Source organism: Hyperoodon ampullatus (genome assembly GCF_949752795.1).
Source record: "Hyperoodon ampullatus genome assembly, chromosome: 7".
Classification (NCBI taxonomy): Eukaryota; Metazoa; Chordata; class Mammalia; order Artiodactyla; family Ziphiidae; genus Hyperoodon; species Hyperoodon ampullatus.
The window spans coordinates 113,067,042-113,092,019 of NC_136920.1; the positions used below are offsets into that span (position 1 = coordinate 113,067,042).

At 33.2% G+C, this 24,978-nt stretch overlaps 1 protein-coding gene across 3 annotated transcripts in view; it reads right to left on the minus strand.

The window, feature by feature from the left end:
* The window catches only part of CNTN5 (contactin 5), a gene marked incomplete at both ends in the record, with an annotated part of 772,249 nt that overhangs the window by 280,716 nt on the left and 466,555 nt on the right, over positions 1-24,978 (minus strand). For all 3 annotated transcript variants that reach the window (XM_079707897.1, XM_079707896.1, XM_079707895.1), the window contains 3 exons: positions 15,236-15,386; positions 17,450-17,579; positions 19,727-19,863. In XM_079707897.1, the coding sequence (XP_079564023.1) occupies positions 15,236-15,386; positions 17,450-17,579; positions 19,727-19,863 (418 nt within the window). The remainder of the gene's footprint in view (positions 1-15,235; positions 15,387-17,449; positions 17,580-19,726; positions 19,864-24,978) is intronic.

Genomic DNA, 24,978 nt, shown 5'->3' on the forward strand with positions numbered 1-24,978 from the left:
ACTCTGAAAACTATAAGATACTGATAAAAGAAATTGAAGATGAAGCAGATGGAAAGACACACCGTGTTCTTGCACTGAAAGAATCAATATTGTTAAAATGACCATACTAGCCAAGGCAATCTACAGATTCAATGCAATCCCTATCAAATTCCTAATAGTATTTTTCACAGAACTAGAACCAAAAATTTTAAAATTAGTATGGCAACACAAAAGACCCTGAATATCCAAAACAACCCTGAGAAAGAAGAATGGACTTGAAGGAATCATTCTCCCTGACTTCAGACTATACTACAAAGCTACTGTAACAAAACAGTATGGCACTAGCATACTATATACACTATATATATATATATATATATATATATATATATATATATATATATATATATATATATATATATATATATAGAGAGAGAGAGAGAGAGAGAGAGAGAGAGAGAGAGAGAGAGAGATCAATGGAACAGGATAGAAAGCCCAGAAATAAACCCATGCACCTATGGTCAATTAATCTATGACAAAGGAGATAAGAATATACAATGGAGAAAAGACAGTCTCTTCAATAAGTGGTGCTGGGAAAACTGAACAGGTTCATGTAAAAGAATAAATTAGAACATTCTCTAATACCATATACAAAAATAAACTCAAAAAAGAATTAAAGACCCAAATGTAAGACTGAATACTATAAAACTCCTATCAGAAAACATAGGCAGAACACTTTTTGACATAAACTGCAGCAGTATTTTTTTGGATCTGTCTCCTAGAGTAATGAAAACAAGAACAAAAATAAACAAATGGGACCTAATTAAACTTAAAAGCTTTTGCACAGCAAAGGAAACCATAAACAAAACAGAAGACCCTCAGAATGGGTGGAAATATTTACAAACAATGCAACTGACAAGAGATTAATTTCCAAAATATTCAAACAGCTCATACAGATCAATATAAAAAACCAAACAACCCAATCAAAAAATGGGCAGAAGACCTAAATAGATAATTCTCCAAAGAAGACATATAGATGGCCAATAGGCACATGGAAAAATGCTCATCATTGCTAATTACTAGAGAAATGAAAGTCAAAACTGCAATGAGATATCACCTCACACCAGCCAGAATGGCCATCATTAAAAAGTCTACAAATAGTTAATGCTGTGGAGGGTGTGGAGAAAAGGGAGCCCTCCTACATGGTTGGTGGGAATGTAAATTGGTGCAGCCATTATGGAAAACAGTATGGAGTTTCCCTAAAAAACTAAAAATAGAATTGCTATATGATCCACCAATCCCACTCCTGGGCATATATCTGGAAAAGATGAAAAGTCTAAGTTGAAAATATACATACACTCCAATATTCATAGCAGCACTATTTACAATAGCCAAGACATGGAAGTAACTTAAATGCTCATTGACAGATGAATGGATAAAGAAGAGATGTGATATGTATGTATGGGTATACACACACACACACACACACACACACACACACACACACAAATGAAATATTGCTCAGCCATAAAAAAGAATGAAAGGCCATTTGCAGCAACATGGATGGACCTAGATATTATCATACTAAGTGAAGTCAGTGAGACAAAAAAAGACAAATATTATATGATATCACTTATATGTGGAACCTTAAAAAGTGATACAAATGAACTTTATAAAACAGAAATAGAATCAGAGACATAGAAAACAAACTTACGCTTACCAAGGGGGAAAGGAGGGAGGGATAAACTGGGAGTTTGAGATTACCAGATATACACTACTATATATAAAATATACAAAAAACAAGGACCTAGTATATAGCATAGAGAACTATATTCAATTTCTTGTAATAACCTATAATGAAAAAGAATCAGAAAAAAAATATATATGTATGGAAAATTGAATCAATTTGCTGTACACCTGAAACTAACACAACATTGTAAATTAACTATACTTTAACAATAAAAAGGTCAATATGCAAAATCTTAGAGTCTCACAAAAATCTGAGTTAATTATCATTGGCTTCACTGTACAAATGAGAAAACTGAGACTTAGAAAGATAGTTAGGCAAGCTCAGTATATGTGAGATGGTATTTCTTTATTAAGTGCTTAAGAGCATAAGTGCGGCTGGGGTTTCTAGATGTGAAGCCTTTCACCACTGACCCCATACTAACTGTGTGACTTGTCAAATTATTTCACGCTTGTAGAGCTCAATTTCTTTGTAAAATGGGAAGGATTCAAAAACCAACCTTGTGGGAGTGAATGAGCTAATATATGTAATGCTTTCACATATTCCTGTCCTGCTGTAAACCCATAATAAATGTTATCAATTATTATTATTGCTCAATTCACACAGCTAGCAAGTGGTGATGTTCATTTCTCTTTTGTTTTTTTTTCCCCAATAATGATTAAATCATCAAAAAATGAGTATATGAAAAAATTGGGGTACAACCAAACATCTAACAAGTAAATAAGTAATTTTTTTCATGTTTAATTTACTTACCAAGAACTATCATGAAATGTGAGACCGAGGATTTCCTAAATACTATTTCAATACTTTAAATTTTTTAAATTGAATTTTATAATGTACAGGTCAACTAGTATCTTATAATAGATGTTAAAAGAAAAGCTTAAAAATATGCATATACAGCCAGCCCTCTTTATCTTCTGGCACATACCTAGAAGATTGATCGACAGAAGGTTGAGTCCATAGATGTGGAACACAGAAATATGCAGGGCAGACTGTACAAGCCATTTTATATAAGGATCTTGAGCATCCATGCAGAGGGTTCTGAAAACAATGACCTTCAGATACCCTGGGAAAACTGTGTACAAAATGATCCATTCCAGCAGAGAAACCAGTTGTACCAAAAAAAAAAATTATAGGTAAACCATAAATATTTTATATATTTTAAAAACACAAACAATATAGTCAGATCTATACTCAGGCATTCTCACATTGTCTGCTCTTATTCCATTTCTACTTGTTCATACGCACAACCCACAACACATAGAGAACATCTTTGAAAGAAACAGCATCTATAAAGTATTAAGCAACATAGCTTGGTACACAATGGGTGTTTAGTAAATCACTGTTATTAGTAATTTCAGTCCAATGACACTGCTGGTGCACACAGTGATGAAGAGTACAAAGATATCTAAATTGCTATGGGACCCAAACTCAAGCCACTTGTCTCTGTAACTGCTTTGCATGGAATCTTAAAAAGGAGTTTCTTTCAAAAAAGCCTTTGAGAATATTACACTTAAAATGCTCCTCTGGCATCAGAAAAGAGGGAATAAGCAATAAGCTTCTAGAATACTGGGTTCTGGGTGTACTATATTTTTGGCAAAGTTATCACCCATAGATAAATTAAATTATATATTTTAACTAAATATAAATTTTAAAATTAGAACATTACTAATCCCAGAAGCATGCTGTTTATCCCTCCCTGAACAATTCCAAGACCTCCCATTCAAAAGTAACATCTTTGATGCCATTGTAAATTTCTCACTCTTTTTGTTTTGTTGTATAGAAATGCAAATTTATTTATGTTTTGTATTGAGAAACCTAGTTAACTCTCTAAGCAATTAAAATAATTTTCCTATATATTATTTTGAACTTTCTATGTGTACAACTAAGTATTTTGCCAATAATGAAAGCTTTACTTACATTATTTTCTATTTCCTTTTTACTTTCCACTTCTCATACTTTTTCTTCTCTTCCCTTGCTGGCTGGGACCTCTAATAAAATGCTGAATTTGGCTATAGCAGAAACTCTTGTGTATTTCCCAGGCTCAAAGGGGATGCTTCTAATATTTTGCTATTCTTAGTTTATTGACTGAATGATTGATACCTTCAGAGGTTTAGAATGTCCCCACACCTCCCCTCCAGGTGCCAGAGACTTTTTAAAATCATAAACAGGTATATTTCATCAAATACTTTCTCTGCTCTATTGAGATGACATTAAGCTTTTTCTTGTTTTATGCTTAATGTGGTAAATTGTATAAATTGATTTTCTCATGCTAAATCAACTTGGTTTCCTATGTGAAAACCAAATTGGTCGTGTAGTATCATTTTTAGATTCTATTGTTTTATATTTGCAAATATTTTGTTTAGAATTTTTACATCTATGCTCATGAGAGGGCTTGGTTTGTATTTTTACTTCTCATACTCTCTTTGTCAGCTTCAGTTAGGTTGTTTTCCTTCTTTTCTATACTATAAAACAACTGTGTAAGGTTGGAATCATTTATTCTTTGTTTGGTAGAAGTTTTAAGTAAAAGTATCTGGGCCTGGAGTTTGAGTGTGGTGGGAGGGGTGAAGGTTTTTAACGATTAATATAATAATTACTTGACTATTTGGATTTTCCAATTTTTCTTGAGTCAGTTTGGGAAATTATGTTTTATTTCTCCTTTTCATTTAAGCATACAACTTTGTTGACATTCAATTATTCCTCATATTCTTACTATGTTTTCAATTTGTCTGCAAAATTTGTGCTTATGTTTTAATTTTTTCTCTTAAATTTTTTTATGTCTTCTCTCATGTTCTTGATCACTAGGGATGTGCCAATTTTCTTAGACTGTTGAAAGGACCAATATTTGGTCAACCCTTAAATTATGTTTGATATTTGTTTGCAGTTTAATTAATTTTTTGCTTTTATTAATTCCTTGTTACTTTCTGTAAGTTTAGTTTCATGTTCTTTTCCTAAATTCTTAAGATAGACACTTAACTCTTTCATTTTCAGCTTTCTCCTTTTCTAATATAAGCCTTTAAGATATAAATTTTCCTCTAAGTTCTGAAATACAAGGAATATATATTAAAGTCACCTACTACGATTCACCTATTTTTTCTTATAAATTGGTTGATTTTTATTTTGCATATTTTGAAGCAGTTATAAGAGATGTACAGGCTTTAAATTGTTTGCTTGATCAATTTAAGCTTTTTTTATATAATGACCATCTTTATTTTTCTTCTTTTATAGTCTATTTTTATGATATGGATGGAGTTAAGTTTTTGGAGGGATTAGTATTTAATTCATAAATCTTTTCCTACTCTTTAACTTCCAGCTTTCCTATTTCTTTATGCTTTAAGCATATCTCTTGTAAACATATGATTATCAGATTTTTATTTTAGTTCCAATATTTCTAGTCATTCCTAATGTTTGGGTGTATTTTACTAATTTATTTCATACTTCCTATTTGTCCCTCATTTGCCATATGTGTGTGTGTGTGTGTATATACATATATATTTATATATATATATATAAATATATATGTATATATATATATATATATTCATTCTCCTCTGTTCATCGATTAGTTAATATTTTCATTATATTTATTTCCTCAACTAGTTTGGAAACAGCACACTTAATTTCAATCCTCTTATTCATTGTACTAGAAATTTAGACACACTTAAACTTAGCAAATTCTAAAATTAATAAATATATTTACCTGTTTCCAAATAATTCAAGCATCTTGGAACACTTTAACTCCAAATACCTTCTCATGTTATGTTTTTTTAGTTTTTGATTTTTTTTCTTATTTTTAAAAATTAAAAAAATATTATAGTTTTTTATGGCAATATAAAACAAAAATTGCCTATATACGGGTACTTTCATTACCTTTAATTCTTTGTTGTACCTTAAGTGTCGGGTTCACTTCATGTTGGGGTCGACCTTAACTACATTCTTACACTGAATTCTTCAGGCTGCCCAGGTACTATACCTTAGGGTTTCTTACTGGTAATTACAAAATCTCAGTGAAAGACCACCTCCCTCCATTCAGAACTCAGACACCAGACATGATTTTCCTTGTGATTTTTCCGAGTGGGTTGATTAATATTAAAGTCACTTTTACTCTGCATGGGTAGCCACTTGTGAGCCAGTCTTATAGGGGGCATGCTGTGGGCTTTGTCTTCCCCCTTGTCCCAGCAACACATAAAAACTAAGGTCAGTAACTGCCCTTGAGATAAAAGTCAGTTTTGACACATGAGTCCAGGGTAAGCTCAGATCCTGGCCTTAGCATTTCCTCCTGACTGTCTTGTCAGCTCAGTGATAAAATCAAGATATTTAAATAATATTTATTTACATATTTTATATTTGTCATCGTTTTATCTTTTTTCTTTTGGGAAGATTAGTGTAATATTTCGGGCATATTTTTTCTGTTACAGAAACTTAAATTTAGTTTAAAAAACTGTATAATAAAAGTAAATATTCCCAAATAGATGTGAGCTTAGTCTTTTAAAAACTACCCTTTGGCTACTAAATTAAGCATAAACTCAATTTGTCTTTCCAAGTTCTCCTCAATTTGTCCTTAGCTATTCAATCTTTCCTGCTTATTTACATTTTTACACATAATCTATTCCTTGGCCAAATAATAGTATTTACCTTTCACAAAAGTGTGCTGGATTCATGATTTTTTTTTTTTTTCAAATTCTAAACTCTTTCTAAAATACATTCTACCTCTATGTGTCAAATCCTATTTCAGGACTATTTCAAATGGTGGTTCATCCAAGTTTTCCCTCATCTTCCATACAGATTTAATTTTCTCCTTTTCTTAAATCACAAAAGTTTTTTTTACATAATGGAATACACCAAGAAGTGGTTTGGCTCCAATGAGAATTTGACTTTCTTTCTGACTCTGTAACTTGCTATGTGTGTGGCCTTAGGCAATCTCTCTGTGACTCAATTACCTTATTTAAAATGAGGTTGATTTATGTTCCTTACAATGGTACCTTATTTTGAGGATTGATATTAAGTACTGCCTAGATAAAAGAACCAATTCTCAATAAAAGGTATTTATTTTTATTGTTGTCTTAATTATCCTGTTAATATTACCTAAATAGTATCTATTAAGGATCCTGTGTTAATAATTCTATGTTATTATTACCTTAAATATCCTGTTTTATAATTATCTATGAGTTAGTTTTATTGCCCTTTAAACAGGTGCCACCTTGAGGGTTGAGATTCTGTCTTACTTGTTTTGGTATGAACAGGCATAGTGTCTTACATTCAGTATATGTTGAATAAAGTTTTGTTTTCACTGAAGTAAATTGAATTAAACAGAACAGTGTCTCAGCAATTTGGCATTAGGGAAAGAAGTGGAGCTCCTATTTACAACTGAAAAGAGAGAAAAACAAAAATAAATTGGTACCCTGAATCCTCTAGATACAACTAAGAACATAGTGCTCATCTTATATTTTTCTATCTATCATCTATTTATCTATCTATCAATCTATTCATCTATCTATCTAACCTTATCTGATAAATAACTCTGTTATTTGAGCAAAGAGAAGCAAACATGCTAATGATTACATGTGTGTATGTTATCTTTTACAGAAATGATCTGTAGGTTGTTTTTCATTGTTGTCAAGGTTATTGTGTCTATGCCCTGATTTGTAACCAGCCCACTAATTCCAATTATGAGTCAACCATAGTTAAATTAGATGCTGATTTATGCAACAACTGAACAGAAGTGACTCTGTAACTCTCAGAGGAAGCTAAAAATGTCCGTCATAAAATACTTTTTTTCTAAACATCCCCAGAATCGTCTCTTTTCACGATTTTATATTCACTGAAGAGTCACTTGGTGAGATAGTAGGATCAGTCAGTAGTATGTACTTAGATGCTTGAATTCCCAAGTATTTTACATGTTGTTTGTATTAAGGACAAATTAAGCTGAACGCTGTAGTCTGGGGGGCTTTTGGAAAAGAAAAGCCTTTAAGCAATTAATGATTTGTTCAAGTTGTGCCTATGTGGAGAGCATAACTAAGCAACTTGTGCAGCAATTTATAGTAACTGGGGTAAATTAACCATACTTAGAAGTAGAATTTATGAACTATTTGTTAAACTAGTAATTAGCTAGAGATGTAAAGCCACAAACTGGAGGTGTTCATAGCACAACAGAGCCAGAATTATTTTGTTGTCATTTGCAGCTTAAATTAACTGACTTCCTCAGTGTTACCTCCTCTTGGGAACTGAGGCATGTTTTGTTATATTTAACACATTTTTAAAAAGTAGAAATGAAACAAACTGATGGTGAGATCATGAAAAAATGTGTGAAGACCTTTGAAGAGGAACATTTAGATTTTCCACGACCTTAAATTTGGGAAATGTTAGGAATAAATAATTTGAAGCTTTCTTACATGCATGTTTTGTCTTTAAATGAATGTCATTAACTTGAATATTCATGATCATTGTTATATTATCTAAACATACTTTTGAAAATGGAATCATCTGAAAATGTGAGTGTGAGAATTATTTTGATCTTCCATTCCCATTCAACTATTTGACGTTGTGTGAGCACGTTGTTACTCAATAAGTTTGAATAATTTGGGGTGATTCATTGTCTGAGGAAGACCAAGTTTAGAACATTGGGTATCCCTCAAAATAAGGGAGATCTACAATGGGAAAAATATTTGAGCACAGCCCAGAAGCATCACAATAATGGTATCTTTAGAATTATTTTTTCTATACCACTTGATCAATTGATCAATGTGCCACTGAAACTAAAGAACACATAATATTTCTTATAACTGGACTGTCAATCAATACCTATGTGGTCTAGTTTATCATAAGGTAAGATGGAGAAAGAAAAAAATAAAAGCAAGGTGAAATTTTGACCACTGTGTCTCTTGATTTTTAGTTTGGCTCCATGGCTTTTGTTGGAAGGAAAATTAGATTCAAATTTAGTTCTTTATTTGGAGGATTTTCTGAATATTTGTCAGAGTGTGTGTGTGTGTGTGTGTGTGTGTGTGTGTGTGTGTGTGTGTGTGAAAACTGCCTATGATATTGTTCATGCAGCTTTTGAGTATAGACAGGGAAGGTGAATCAGAATTATCAGAAACATCATGGACACTAAGAAGGTATTCAATCACTATTCTCCATGTAGATTGTCACTGCTAGACAATCTATTAAAGATTGTCAGAGAATCATTGACTAGCATCAGACTGATTTTTAGAGCTCAGCTTTATGATGGATGACCTTGAACAAGTCATTTAATCTCTTTAAGTTTCAAAATTGGTATATTAGAGGTGAAAATATCTAAATCAGAGGGTTGTGAATTGGCACATGTTGGGAACTAAATTAAAAGTTAGAAGTTGAGTTACATCATTTACCTAACTTCATACTAACTACAGCTTCTTGATTATTGTATCTGCTTGAGCATTTCCAATGGTGAGAAAGCATAAGAAGAGAGTTCTGTCTTTTGAGTTAAGATTTCAAGTGTTATTGAGTTTGACCAGCATGCTACAAGGAAGGGGAGGAGAGAGAAGGGAAAAGTTTGTGTAAAGTTTACAAGGTGAGAAAATGAATAACCTGCTTTGGGGAATTATGAGAGTCCAGAGTAATTAAATATAAAATACTTTGGAGGGTGGAAGGCGGTTAGTGGAATACTACCTTTTGATTTCTTATATTGATTTATTTGTAGTTTCAGGGACCTAGGTTTTAATAGCCCTTGAGCATTTCTTAATTGAGCCCATTTTTACTTAAAGACATGATTCCTCCTAGAGGCCAAAAATTTGTTCATATACATTGGTTAATTTCCAATGCTCCTATGGCTTTGCATTTTTTCCTCTTTAGTGCTTTGCTAACATTTTAAAGAGAAGTTTAATTAGGCAGGACCTTCTGCAGTTAGCTTTTGAAACCAGGAAGTCAGCATCCTAACCCCACCATAATGAGTGTAAGGCCAATTCCTCTTCATCCCCTTAAGCTTGGTGGGCCTCTGGAACATCAATTCACAGTCCCTGATAAAAATTGTAGATAAAACATTGTAGACTTCAAGCAGTTCACACATATTAAAACTTATGAAATCAGCTATCAACCTTCTCTTCCCTTAGATAAATGTTATTTTATTTTATTTCCTTTGAAAGCATAGATTTTAATGATAAAGGAAGTCAACTGATATATTCTTGATATATGAATGCTCATTTCCTCTCATTATACAATTTCTTAGACCCTGAAAAAAGCAAGATACCTAGGGTCTATATTGTTTTATGTTCTTAATATGTAAAAGACATTGTCGCAGAGGAAACAATGAAACAGCTTGTTCATTAGCAGACACAGCATGTAGATGGAAACAAAGAGACAGAAACAAGACCTTAATCATACCCATGAATTCCTCTTTTTCCTTAGGAAATGAAAGAAGACTCTGTTTTCCCCTCAGTAACAGTGTCCTTCAGGGCTTGTGCTAAGAATATATTTTTCCATATGTCTGTGAGTCAGTATGTGAGCCTGATCATTGTTGCCTAATAAACACAACATGAATTCCCACTAGAAGTCAACTAATGGGCACTCCAAGTGTGATTTTCTCTGCGTGTTAAATGAGTAAGTTGGAAACTTCACCATTCTGAAGCTCCTTTGGTGAGGAGGGGATTATTACAAGGGATTTGGGACAAGTGTTTCCTTAGATTATAGACCCATAAAAGAAAAATTACACCATAATACTGTCCTTCCATAGGATAATTTTTATATTTTGGGATGCAGGGTTTCTTTAGCACCCATCTGAATTATAGTCTATTATCTCTGTAAGTGGTATCCACCACCCCCGTCTAGAAATAAAAATTGGTACTTATTCCAATAATTGTCAATAATTTTTAAAACATGTATGGCATATTCTATGCATTGCAATAACAGTTTATATATGTGCAGATGAAAAGGAAACAAAACAAATCGTGCCTTTACCAAAAGCTATGTATTCTTCATTTCAGCCAAAATTGTTTTTGTCCACAAAAAGTACAGGAAATGAACAAGGAATAATGCAAGCTTAATATTTGTGCACTGCTGGAGTGCCTCTGGGTGATTATATTTTAGCAAAAGTTAATGGCCAAGTAATGGAAATAATGAGCTGAAGTGAAAATCTAATATGAGTTTGATGAGCAGAACATTCTGAATGAAAGTATACTAGAGGAGAAAATCCCCATGGACTGTTTCATGTCTTAGTACTCCTGGAGCAAGTTCCTTTTAGTATGAAAATGGACATGATTGATAAAGGAACTTAAGTGGATATGTGCTGGTGATCTTTAAAAGAAATGGGGCAAAACCAAGAGATTCCTTAAAAGAAAAAAATAAATATAGTTTTAAAATCTTCTTCTCTATTTCCATTAACTCCCCATGTATATTTATCTATATGTATATTCTCATGGCCTAAAATACTGATCATGGAACAAGCAACTATTCCACCTGCTAGTTCAGAAATTATCTCAATGATACTGAACTAGGAGTAGGTAAGATTGGTGAGAATGGCCACACCAGGAATAGATTCCAAGAAGTGGAGGTTTGGGGTGTGATGGACAAAGAATGTCAATTTAGGGACACAGATTAACAAATTTGTCACATGGAAGGCCCAAAAGACTCCTTTAATGCCAGATAATAACTTAGTTCAGGTATGTTTCCCTTAATTGGTAGAGAAAGGATAGGAAAGTGTTAAAGTTTTTCAGATCTATTGATAACAAAAAATTGAGACCAGTATGCAAAGATTCAAAGGCTCAAATGATACCATCATCATCACCGACACCACCACTGCCAACTTCAGCAGCAACAACTTCATCACCATGATAACATTCATTGAGCACTTACTGAATGCCATACGCCAGCCAATGTATTTTACACACAAAATGTCATTTATTTTTCAGAGCCCAACAAGGTTACTCTTTTAGATTCCAATTTTATAAGTAAGAAAACTAAGTAACTTGTTGAAAACTCATAGTCTTCCTGTTTTACACACTGGGTTCTGTTACTCACAATGTTAAAGTGTTCTGTAAATTATAAATGCTACAGACTTATGAGTAATCATCATCATTATTAATAATAATATGATGTAATGTTTGAACAGCAGTTCATACTGATCATTTTCTGATATAAACAACTCATTCTGTAATATAAACAAAAAAATGACTAAAAGCAAATCTCAAACTCTAATATAATCAATTTTCTTACATACTTTAGATGTATCATTTAGGGCCAAATGAATGAAATATTTTGTAATGTATAATCAGACAACTTATTTGTTAATCATTTTTCTTCTAAAATTCATGTTGTGTTCTAGTTATTCCTTACTAAATTTTAAACTTTAAAATAATGGTTTCTGTATTTCTTTAGTGAAACAGATAAATTCAAAAAAGTCTGCACTTTGAAGTATCCCTCCAAAAACAAACAAAATGAAACTGAATTTGGGAACATTCCATGAAAATGTGGCAGAAAAGGTAAGCTAATAAATTGTTTGACACTCTATTGATAAAACAAATGACTGACTATTAACCTCCAGTTGTTATAACATTGCATTTACAGTTTAGAGTTAAATTGAAATTAATGCTAGATTTAAATTCACCTTTTTGAGTTTCTGACATGTTTTCAGATGAGTAGGTAACATTTTTTTCTGCAATTAGAAAGCTTTTATTACATTTTTATGCTATTGCTCTGGACACAATTTTATGCTTTTGGATATGTTTCTCACACTTAAATGTTTCTCTTATGATATATTATTACTTTAAAACCTTTTACCCAATGGAATACTAGTCTTTATTTGCCCATGTAGGAAACTGCCATTTGCTGTTTCAATCTTTAATTTGGAAAGATTCCAAATAACTGTGAAGATTATGAATGAAGGGCAAAGCTATTCGTTTAACATTTTTTTCCCAGTTGTATGTTGCATGAGTGGGGGATATACTTGATGAATATCACATGAATGGTGAATATACTTATATTACAACAAAATAAACCATGATTTGAATCTGTAGCCCCATGTGAAATACATATGACCAAAACTTTTCAAAGCCTTAACAGTTTTCTAACATCTCCCTTTCCACTTAAGTTTATATTTACAATTCTTACAAATGGTTGAGGTGCTTTGTAACAGAGACAAACGATCTAAAATATATGTAAGAAAATAAGTTGTCATGTGTAACTGAGATGCTATTTTAAATAATGTATAATACATATAATTAAAATCTTAAGTTTCAAGTTTCCATTCATATTTTTAGAATGTACAGTTGTCCAAATATCTATGTATGTCTTCTTATACTACTTTGTGGAACTCTTTCTATTGTTAATTAAATCTTAGCCTCTTATTTTAATATTTGAACATTTATATTTTTTATACCAAACTAGATTGTATTTTTTGTGAAACCTGAAGTCTCAGTGTGGTAGTAAATTGTACACAACTAAAAATTATATTTTGCAAGTGGTCCTGTCAATTTTTAAGAATAAAAATGCCCTTTTGGGACTTCCCTGGTGGCCCAGTGGTTAAGACTCTGTGCTTCCACTGCATGGGGCACGGGTTGAATCCTTGGTCAGGGAACTAAGATCTTGCATGTCATTCAGATGTGGCCAAAAAAATACAAATTCACTGTTACCTTTGATCTTTGTTATTAAATTAAACCAGTTTACCGACCTATTATGATATAAACATATCAGGGTAACACAATGCTATGTAATTGTGTCCAAATCTTCCTTTTACTTAAATAAAAACACATTTCAGCCTTTTTCCTAAATAACACTTTGACCAGATCTTTAGATCTGGAAAAATTGAGTGATCTGAGTTTGAAGCCATTGTATTTGTCTCATTAACCCAATGGGTTAGCAGTGAATAGAAAAGTGAGCAAAAAAAAGGAAAATTCACAAACTATACTTTTTAACTTCTGGAAAATAAAAAGTTTACTATGCTCATATCTGTTGTAATAGAAAACCCATAATCCCGTTCCTCTCTCAGCACTTTTGCTTTGACAAAAGAGATGATACATTTTTAAACTCAATGTGATGTCTATGAATAGTTGATGAGGAACATTCTATGGTGAACTGAAATAAATAAGACAAGGCTTACATGCCATCCACAAACATAAAACAAAGTAATGCATTTCAAATGGAATTCCTTGTACTAATATGGCATATATATTTTGATGATATGAAAATTTTTAATACATTCAGAAAAAATGATAACCAAGCAATGTAAATATGTTCTTACTGGTATTTGATGAATTAATTTTCTTCTGCTTTAATGAAAGATTTGTGTCAGGTTTTTTTTTTTTTTTTGATATTTCTGAGCAATAATCCTAAAATCTTCAATTCGACCATATATAATTCAACCAAATGCAATTCAATGAAATGCAACGCTCATCTCACAGTGTGTGATGTGCTGCCCAACACTACCCCCACTAAGAAAGAGAAAATATTTTCAAAACAAAATGTCCATTATGACCCATGTCAATTCTAGGTTATCACCTTTTCCAGGCAGCGTAGGTCCTTGGGCCTGGATGGAAACCAATCATTCATAAATTATTTCATCAGAGACAAGCAATTTAAAACAGTTTCTCAGAATTGAATGGGAAAAAATATATATTTTCTAAAGAAATTTTTGAAGTATTTGAAAATATTCCAAAATTACTTAAAGAATTGCTTAAATGGACCCCTAATGCTGACTTAAATTATTTTAGTTATATGTTTACAGAGATCCAAACATAAAACAGAACATAAACTCCTTATCTTTATAGATCAAATGAAAAACAAAACTGTAAAACAACATACACAACATTATTTTAACAGAATGGAGGATAATATTATGCCAAATCTAAAACACCACATGATAATGATTGGTAAAGCATGGGACTTTCAAATTTCCCATATATAGACTGTCATGCAACTATTTGATTCTCTCATCACTTTTCCCCATTTGTATTCATGTGGTATCCTTTGGCTTTACATACCAAAGACAAACCTTTACATGTTAAATAGTTTTCTGAACATTTCTCATTTGCCTGTGGCAATTGAAATAATTCTATAGTATTTTGCATCAGTGTGATTGAAAACAAAAATGCAAACTGTGGCACAAATTTCACTTGGAAGTATTCTGTCATAAAGTGATTATCCAGAAGATCCAGGGTATATTTATATTATTTTAAATATTAACATTGAAATGAGAACCCGATCTCTAAAAATTATCATAGATAACTTGTGGATCCTCAAATCTGAAGATCCAAATGAAAACCAAAACTTACTAACTTAATGAAAGTGCTTGCTTTCTTCATAACCTGGTGAAATTCCCAACTGGTGCTGAAACACCACTGAAGCAAAGAAGTCTGGCTATATTGAGGTATAACATTTTTCTTTATAAATAATTTGGGTTTTTTTAATCATTATATAGACAAAACCATAGTTCAGTCAGTTCATGACGTATATCTCACAATTATGGCAAGACATATACTTTTTTTGTATCATCTGCATTCAAAAAGTCTGATATTAAGAGTTTGAGTTATGAAATAGACTTCTAACCTTTTATTCTCTCTAACTGCTTTGTCTCCCTTCTTCCAAGTGATGGTTGGTTTTGGAGAGCCTTGGGGTTTGCACTCTATGATGACTTCTTGGCCTTTAGTAATAATTATTGTTTTCTTCAGTTGATTCAGTGTAAAAGTGGGAGCTGAAGCTGTGAAAAAGTAAACGGTTAGTTCTACCACAAGCAATGACAATAACCCCTAATGGATGATTCACCAAGATTTGGCAAATTTGTCTTTGGAATGCATTTCTAATAAAATCATAGGATATCTACACATGTAAAAAGAACTAACTTGAAATTTAATTTATTATTATTTAGTAGCTATCTTATTGGCTTTTCTTTCCATCAGCAGGTGATAGTTCCATACAATTGTGGGGTCCAGAGACAAAGGCTGTTTCAAAGAATGAGATGATTTAATTATGATTATCAACTTTAATTGTGAAAGACTAATGAGCACTTTGGACAAAAGGTGAAGGGGCTGGACACAGAAGTCTATATTTTGGGCTTCCTTTGGAAAAATGGAGGTTATCTGCATAGAAGGCAATCCTGTGTAACCCATTTCCCATCTATGAGTCTCAATGCATATTTTATTTTAATAGTATACAAAATTAAATGTAGTTTTAAAAGAAATATATTTTTAAGAAATTGAATTATTTAAATTTCATTGTTTGCAATTATTCATCTAGGCCTGATCATTTTAAGACAGTTTTGATTAAACTTCCCAGGAAATTCCAGTACGTAGCTGTGGTTGAGAATGCTGGACTAAAACAACACATGACAGAGAGACAAAAACAAATTAAAAAAAAAGTCACCTTTGAATATAAAAGAGAAACTGGAAATATGTATACAAGTTTACTGTATCTGAGACATTTATTTATGCCAATATGACAATTTTATGAATATTTCATAAGTTTTTTATGTCCATCACATATCAGTATAATGGATGGCACACAACATTAAAAGATGCAACACACACAAAAAGGTACAAATTGAGATGGATTAAAAAATTGAAAGAAAAGTTAAGGAATTTATAGGAAGATTGCAGGTGATATTTTTGGTTGCCTACTTGGAATATACCTTATTAAACATAATTTTGAAAATATGTCTAGTGAATGAGAAAGGGACACATTTGAGAGTGTTTCTGGATAAAACATTAACTAGGTGAAAGTTGAATCAGCTTTTTAATTCAGACATGTTGGAGTATGAGCTGACAGGAAAGTACATTAATATTTGATTGGTTAGTATGTACGACATTGAAACGTGGACTCCTATATCTATTTTGCATGGATTTGTGATAATGTGAAGAAATTTCAAATGTAAACCTTCATTATTCAATTTGATTTATGGTTTTTGATTTATCACAGAGCTGATATGTGAATGGTGCATTTTCAGATTCCAGAGATCTTGGGTGTTTCTGTTAATGTTGTGCTTTGGGTCAGTGGAAAGTACAAAGCACACTTAGGTTCCTGCCCACGTTTGGGAGATGGTGCATTAAGACCATCTATGTCTCTCTCTTTGTATTATAATCATCCCAGAACAAAAGCTTAGAAAATCATGAGAGTGGGAAAAAGTAAAATCCATTCCAGAAACTGAACCATGCTCAATCTGGATAGCTTATTCCCCTGGACTGAATTTTTCCTGTAGTAAAGAGTGAAGTAGTGCTAGTGTTGTGGTTATATTCTCAAGAGTGTAACACTAGGAGCTTGCTGTCCTGGCTTCAGAAGGGCTTTCATCAACCTGGAAGGGTGACAATGGTTGATGACCCTTCAAGAGAGGGTGATTTACTTAGGAGTCCCACCTTGCAGGAGCCATTTACCTACTGGTAGGTAGGAGCTGCTTGGGAGAATATTAAGCACTGCTGTGTTGAAAACATACATTCTGATTCCCTACCCTTAAAGCATTCTTCCTTGAAAGTTAACATATTTTTCTTATATGATTTTTTTAATGCCATAAAAAAGACATATTGTATAAACCTCTTAGGATTAAAACTAAAATTAGAGAAAATCTTATAGAAAGTTATGGGATAAACTGTACACCATGTATACTTGTCTCTTCAAGCTTAAAAAAATACATATAAGCAAGACATAGTATTTCTTTTCAAACCATAAAATAGGTTTTTACGATCACATCATAAACCTTCAGTATAGTAAGAATTAGAGCATGAAAAGCAGCAACATTTTTTTTTCCTCTTTATTTACTTAGAAATTGCATACCTAGAATCTTCAGCTCAGCACTCCCATAAATGGCTCCATATTTATTTTCAGCCAAACACTGATACATTCCAGCATCTGATTGATTCACATTGTGGATCATCAATACTCCATTAACCATCTCCATCCTACTCTGTAATGGAATAAAAAAAAATAGATACAGAAAGTGAACAAATCATAGAGATTTTACAGTTATGCTCTCCTAGATCAAGACAAAAAAAAAACCTCTGATTAATGCAATTGAACATTATTTGACAACTTAGGAACACAAATCTTCTGTTCATTATTCTAATATAACATCTTTATGTAAAATACAACTATTTCTCAATCAGAAATGAAATTATAACTATATTTTCCTGTAGTTATACTTATGAATTTTACTTTTGGTTATGTTTTTAAAATAAGATGCTTTTGTTTGGTATACTAGTTAAGCTTATGAAATACAATCAGCTGATACTGCTTTTATTTGAATTCATTTTACAGAGGAGAAGCAGGAGTTCAAATAGTAGAAGGATCGAGACTATATATACATGGGATCAAGGTTAAATATAGACCAGGTCATCACAAGAATCTCTTTACTATATTAATCCAGTCAGAAATTTGCCTTTTCTCTCACTTCCCAACACAGTAACACACACACAAAAAAACTGCCCTGCAACTGGATTCTGTATAGAACTATTGGTCAGAAAATGTAAACTGATCAGATGAAACAATACAGGAGACAGAGGATTGAGCATGAGCAAACTAAGGTAAACTGAGGCCAAGAACACATTTGAAAAGCAAATTTTAAATTTAAAATGCCGTTAAACAAGCAGGTGTCTTATCTACTTAATGTCAAACAAATCATTATTTTAATTTTAGTGAGCAGTGCTTTGATTACCTATCAGCGAAGATGCCAAGAAATTTGACATCATTTTAAAAATTAACCCATTCACTTAACAGACTATTATCTGCCCGTGGTATTCACTTTACTTGGGTGTGGGAGTTGAAAATGCAACTAGCACAGATCCCATCTCAGCATTAACCTGATATCCCAGAGAATTAGAGAGAGACAGGCAATGAACAAGTATCTCAGGATTCCCACTCCCTCCCCCTCAGTTTTCCTTAACAGCTCTATTGTTCTTTGTATTTGTGTCTGTCTTTCTGCTTAACTGTGTTCTGTTTTGGACTAACTGGTTTTAGAATAAGGGAATATTGGAGGTGGATGGGACTGTGGGGATGATCTGATCCAATCTCTTCATTTTACAAAAGAGCAAATCAAAACCCAAACAGGCAAATGTCAAATGAGATCCTTTGGTAATGGCAGGACCTGGGCAGAAGCTGTGTTTGGAATTTCAAACTTTCTCTCTCTTTTGTCTATGAATAGTGAACTATTCCCCTTTTGCCCTCCTTCCTGGAAAGGGCACAACAAGGGAAAGAGTTGAAATTATAACAATTATTCTTATTTTAAAAAGTAATCGATTTATTCTCAAATTCAGTAGGTATTAAGTTGTTTTGAGGACACGGGGAGGGGGAAGGGTAAGCTGGGATGAAGTGAAAGAGTGGCTTGGACATATATACACTATCAAATGTAAAATAGATAGCTAGTGGGAAGCAGCCGCATAGCACAGGGAGATCAGCTAGGTTCTTTGTGACGACCTAGAGGGGTGGGATAGGCAGGGTGGGAGGGAGACACAAGAAGGAGGAGATATGGGGATATATGTATACATATAGCTGATTCACTTTGTTATACAGCAGAAACTAACACACCATTGTAAAGCAATTATACTCCAATAAAGATGTTAAAAAATAAAAAGTAAAATAAAAGCATGTAATAGATTTACTAAAAATAAATTTGTCAGTATGTAGCAGGATGTTGTGAAGAACGTGCCCAGGGTACAGAAGACTAGGATTCTCTTCCAATCTCATCTCTTACTAGATATATGATCTTGGGCAAGTCACTTTACTTCTTGGAGATAACTCCATCATCTGCAAAGTGACAGCAATAAACTAGATGAGGTCTAAAAGTCTGCTGGAAATGGCAATACATCTATGATAATCATTGATATTTTTGAATGAATTTATAGGATAGAATAAAATTTAAAGAAGTGATATATTACTCAAAAAAGGAATGAGGCAATTAAAATAAAAAGAAAATCTTGTTTATATATGTTATTTTTCTTATTCCAAATATAAGGGATACTTAAGAAATGGCTTTCAATAAGACTAAAGGAAGATAGCTTGTCCTTTGTGAAATCCTTCTAAAATTACACTGGAACAGGCTAAGATTACCAACAGTACCTGAAGCAAGAGGGGTACTCCATTCTTCAGCCAACGGTATGTGGGTCTGGGTTTTCCAGTAGCCTTACATTCCCATCGGAGAGGGCTCCCGCTGTCTAACTGAGTATCATTCAGTTTTGTTACCCAGTGTGGGTATGCTGTAAGAGTTTAAGCATTAAATAAGGGTGATATCATTTCTCAAATACTTTACCAAGCTCAAGATTCATATGGAATATTCACAAATTCTTATGCATTAACTATTGGTGTTTGGAAGAAACACAGCATTACACTACACACAGCACTCTATTTCCTGTGTAAAAAAATATAGCAGTTATAATGTTCTGATAATCTAAGTGAAGCAAATCTTGTTTTACCCACTTTGTAGTAAGTGGCTAGACTCTCCCCATGGAGAGCACTGGAACTTGTTTAGTAAGAAGGCTTAGAGGTATCATTTCTTCCAAATACTAAAGCAGCTTTAGCATGGATTGAAATAATAAAACGTGAGTTTATTGAATAACTGCTCTGCTTTTTCTTTTCTGATAGAACCTGAATAGCTTTGGAAAAAATAATTTGTAAATTAAAATTTAATTTGCTATAAAATTGTTCTATATTTACTAACATTCTAGTGCATTATAAATATATACATAAAAATATAAGTTTTCAAAATTACAACAGAGAAACATTTATCAGAAAGATAACATTGCAATTGTATGAAATCTGTAAGATATGGTTAAAGTGTCTTTCCTCCATTGTCAAATATTTTTTTAAGTTTGTACCTCTTAATCTCCCTCATCTATTCCTTTCATTCCTCCACCCCTCTCCCTTCTGGCAACCACCTGTTTGTTCTCTGTATCTATAACTCTGTTTCTGTCTTATGTCTGTTCATTTATTTTGTTTTTTGGATTACACATATAAGTGAAATCATATGCTACTTGTCTTTCTATGACGTATTTCCCTTAGCATAATACCCTCTAGGTCTACCCTTGTTGTTGCAGATGGCAAGATTTCATTCTTTTTTTTTAGGCTGAGTACTAGTCCATTATATATATATTTATTTATATATATATATTTATATATATATATATATATATATATATATATATATATATATATATATATATATATATATATATATAATCTCACATCATTTTTATCCATTAATCTATAAATGAGTACTTAGGTTGCTTCCATATCTTGGCTACTGTAAATAATGCTGCAATAAACATAGGGGTGCATATTTATTTCCCAATTATTGTTTTCATTTCTTTGAATAAATACCCAGGAGTGGAATTGTTGAATCATGCGGTAGTTTTATTTTTTAATTTTTTGAGGAACCTCCATACTGTTTTCCACGGTGGCTACACCAATTTATATTCCCACCAACAGTGCATGAGGGTTCCCTTTTCTCCACATCTTTACCAACAATTATTTGTTGTTTTTTGATAACAGCCACTCTGACAGGTCTGAGGTGATGCTCATTGTTGGTTTGATTTGCATTTCCCCGATGACTAGAGATGTTGAACATCTTTTCATGTGCCTGTTGGCTATATACACATCTTCTTTGAAAAAATGTCTATTCAGGTCCTCTGCCCATTTTTTAACTGGGTTGTTTGTTTTTTTGATGTTGAGTTGTATGAGTTCTTTGTATATTTTGGTTTATAACTCCTTATCACCTGTATCATTTGCAAATATCCTACTCAGTTTGCAGCCTTTTTGATAGTTTCCTTTACTGTGCAAAGGCTTTTTAGTTCTTTTTTTTTTTTTTTTTTTTTTTTGTGGTACGCGGACCTCTCAATGTTGTAGTCTCTCCCGTTGCGGAGCACAGGTTCTGGACACGCAGGTTCAGCGGCCATGGCTCATGGACCCAGCTGCTCCGCAGCATGTGGGACCTTCCCGGAACAGGGCATGAACCCCTGTCCCCTGCATCGGCAGGCAGACTCTCAACCACTGCAACAGCAGGGAAGCCTGATTTAGTTCCATTTTTAAAATTGCTTTTGTTTCCCTTGCCTGAAGAGACTGATCCAAAAAAATATTGCTAAGACTTATGTCAAATATCATACTGTCTGTTTTCTTCTAGGAGTTTTATGGTTTCAGGTCTTACATTTACTTCTTTAATTAATTTTGATTTTATTTTTGTGTAAGGGGTGAGAAAATAGTCCAGTTGGATTCTTTCTCATGTGGCTGTCCAATTTTTCCAACACCATTTATTGAAGAGGATTTTTTTTCCTCATTTTATATTCTTGACTCCTTTGTCATAGATTAATTGACCATGTACATGTGGGTTCACTTCTGGGATCTCTATTCTTTTCCATTGATCTAGGTGTGTGTTTCTGTGCCAGTACTGTAGTGTTTTGATTACTGGAGCTTTGTAGTATAGTTTGAAATCAAGGATTGTGATACTGCCAGTTTGGTTCTTCTTTCTGAAGATTGAGTTTGCTGTTCGGGGTCTTTTGTGTTTTCATACAAATTTTAGAATTATTTGTTCTAATTCTGTAAAAAATGCCTTTGATATTTTGAGAGGAGTTGCATTGAATCTGTAGATTGCCTTGGGTAATATGTTCATTTTAACAATATTAATTCTTTCAAACTTTGAGCATGTTATACTTTTCCATTTGTTTGTGTTGTGTTCAATTTCTTTCATCAGTGTCTTATAATGTTCCAAGTATAGGTTTTTACATCCTTAGTTAGATTTATTTCTAGGTATTTTTTTTAATTTTTTTATTATTATTATTTTTTTATTAGTTTCTGCTTTATAACAAAGTGAATCAGTCATACATATACATCTGTTCCCACATCCCCTCCCTCATGCATCTCCCTCCCTCCCACCCTCCCCATCCCACCCCTCCAGGCGGTCACAAAGCACCGAGCTGATCTCCCTGTGCTCTGCAGCTCCTTCCCACTATCTATCTACCTTACGTTTGGTAGTGTATATATGTCCATGCCTCTCTTTCCCTTTGTCACAGCTTACCCTTCCCCTTCCCCATATCCTCAAGTCCATTCTCAAGTAGGTCTGTGTCTTTATTCCCGTTTTACCCCTAGGTTCTTCATGACATTTTTTTTTTTAAATTCCATATATATGTGTTAGCATACGGTATTTGTCTTTCTCTTTCTGACTTACTTCACTCTGTATGACAGACTCTAGGTCTATCCACCTCATTACAAATAGCTCAGTTTCGTTTCTTTTTATGGCTGAGTAATATTCCATTGTATATATGTGCCACATCTTCTTTATCCATTCATCCGATGATGGACACTTAGGTTGTTTCCAGCTCCGGGCTATTGTGAATAGAGCTGCAATGAACATTTTGGTACATGTCTCTTTTTGAATTATGGTTTTCTCAGGGTATATGCCTAGTAGTGGGATTGCTGGGTCATATGGTAGGAGAGGGTGTGGAGAAAAGGGAACACTCTTGCACTGCTGGTGGGAGTGTGAATTGGTACAGCCACTATGGAGAACAGTATGGAGGTTCCTTAAAAAACTAAAAATAGAACTACCATATTTCTAGGTATTTGACTCTTTTTGATGTGATGACAAATGGGATTGTTTTCATAATTTTTCTTTCTGAAAGTTTGCAGTTAGTTTTTGTTTAGAAATGCAACAGATTTCCATATATTAATTTTGTATCTTACAATTTTATTGAATTCATTGATAAGTTGTAACAGTTTTGGAGTGGTGTCTTTAGGATTTTATCTATAAAGTATTCTGTCTTTTGCAAAGTTTTACTTCTTTTCCAATTTGGATTTCTTTTTATTTTCTGATTGCTGTGGCTAGGACTTCCAACACTATTTTGAATAAAAATGGCAAGAGCAGGCATCGTTGTCCTGTTCCCGATCTGACAGAAAATACTTTTAGCTTTCCACTTTGAGTATGGTGTTAGTTGTGGGATTGTCATATATAGCCTTTATCATGTTGAGGTATGTTCCCTCTATACCCACTTTGTTGAGTTTTCATTATAAATTTATGCTGAATTTTGTCCAAAGCTTTTTCTATTGAGATGATCATTTGAGTTTTATTGTTCAATTTGTTAAGGTGGTATATCATATTGATTGATTTGTGGATGTTGAACCATCCTTGCATCCCTGGGGTAAGTCCCAGTGGATCATAGTGTATGATCTTTTTAATGTATTGTTGAATTCAATTTGTTAATTTTTTGTTGACAATATGTAAACCTATGTTCATCAATGATATTAGCTTAAAATTTTGTGTGTGTGTGTGATATCTTTGTCTGGTTTTGGTATCAGGGTGATATTGGCCTTGAAGAATGAATTCAGAAGCATTTCTTTCTCTGCAAATTTTTGGAATAGTTTGAGAAGGATAGATGTTAACTCTTCTTTAAATTTTTGATAGACTTCACATGTGAGGCCATCTGGTACTGGACTTTTGTTTTCTGGAAGCTTTCTTTTATTTTTATTTTTTTTAAATTGTTGATTCAGTTTCATTACTGGAAATTTTTCTGTTCATATTTTCTATTTCTTCCTGATTCATTCTTGGGAGATTGTACATTTCCAGAAATTTATCTGTTTCTTCCACATTGTCCATTTTACTGGAATATAATTGTTTGTAGTAATCTCTTATGATACTTTGTATTACTGTGGTGTTGGCTGTAACTTCTCTTTCATTTCTGAGTGAATTTATATGGGCTCCCTTTTTTCTTGATGAGTCTAGCTAAAGGTTTATCAACTTTGCTTATCTTTCAAAATACCAGCTCTTAGTTTCATTGATGTTTTAAAATTGTTTTCTAGCCTCTATTTAATTTATTTCTGCCTCATTTGCTATCTGGCCCTAGCTTATACAGTGGCTGCTGGCCTACTGGAGTGAGTGCCTGGGTCCCAGTATGGCTGGCGTCATTGCCTGGTGACACAGGGCTGGCACTGACCCACTGGTTGGTAGCTGGTTATGTGGCCCTGGGATGTCCTGGGACTGGGGCCAGCCTGCTGACGGTAGGGGCTGGGTCCTGACCCAGCTGGCTGCCAGACCACTGGTGGGTGGGATAGCCCTTAAGGTACAACTTCTCTGGAATGCTTTCCTGAATCATCCCAGTAGAATGAAGTGGACCTTGTGCTTCCATAGTCCTTTGCACATCCTTTCATCACAACAGATAGCATGCTCTGCCCTATGTGGGGTTTGCTTTTCACCTGATCTAGTGGACCAAGAGCTCCTTCAAATCTCTATTACTAGCATGTAGTGCAGTAATAGCCACTAAATAAACATTAGTTGAATTAATGAGTGAATTAACAAAATGTGCATGGCATAGTCAAGTTGGTTGGAGTGC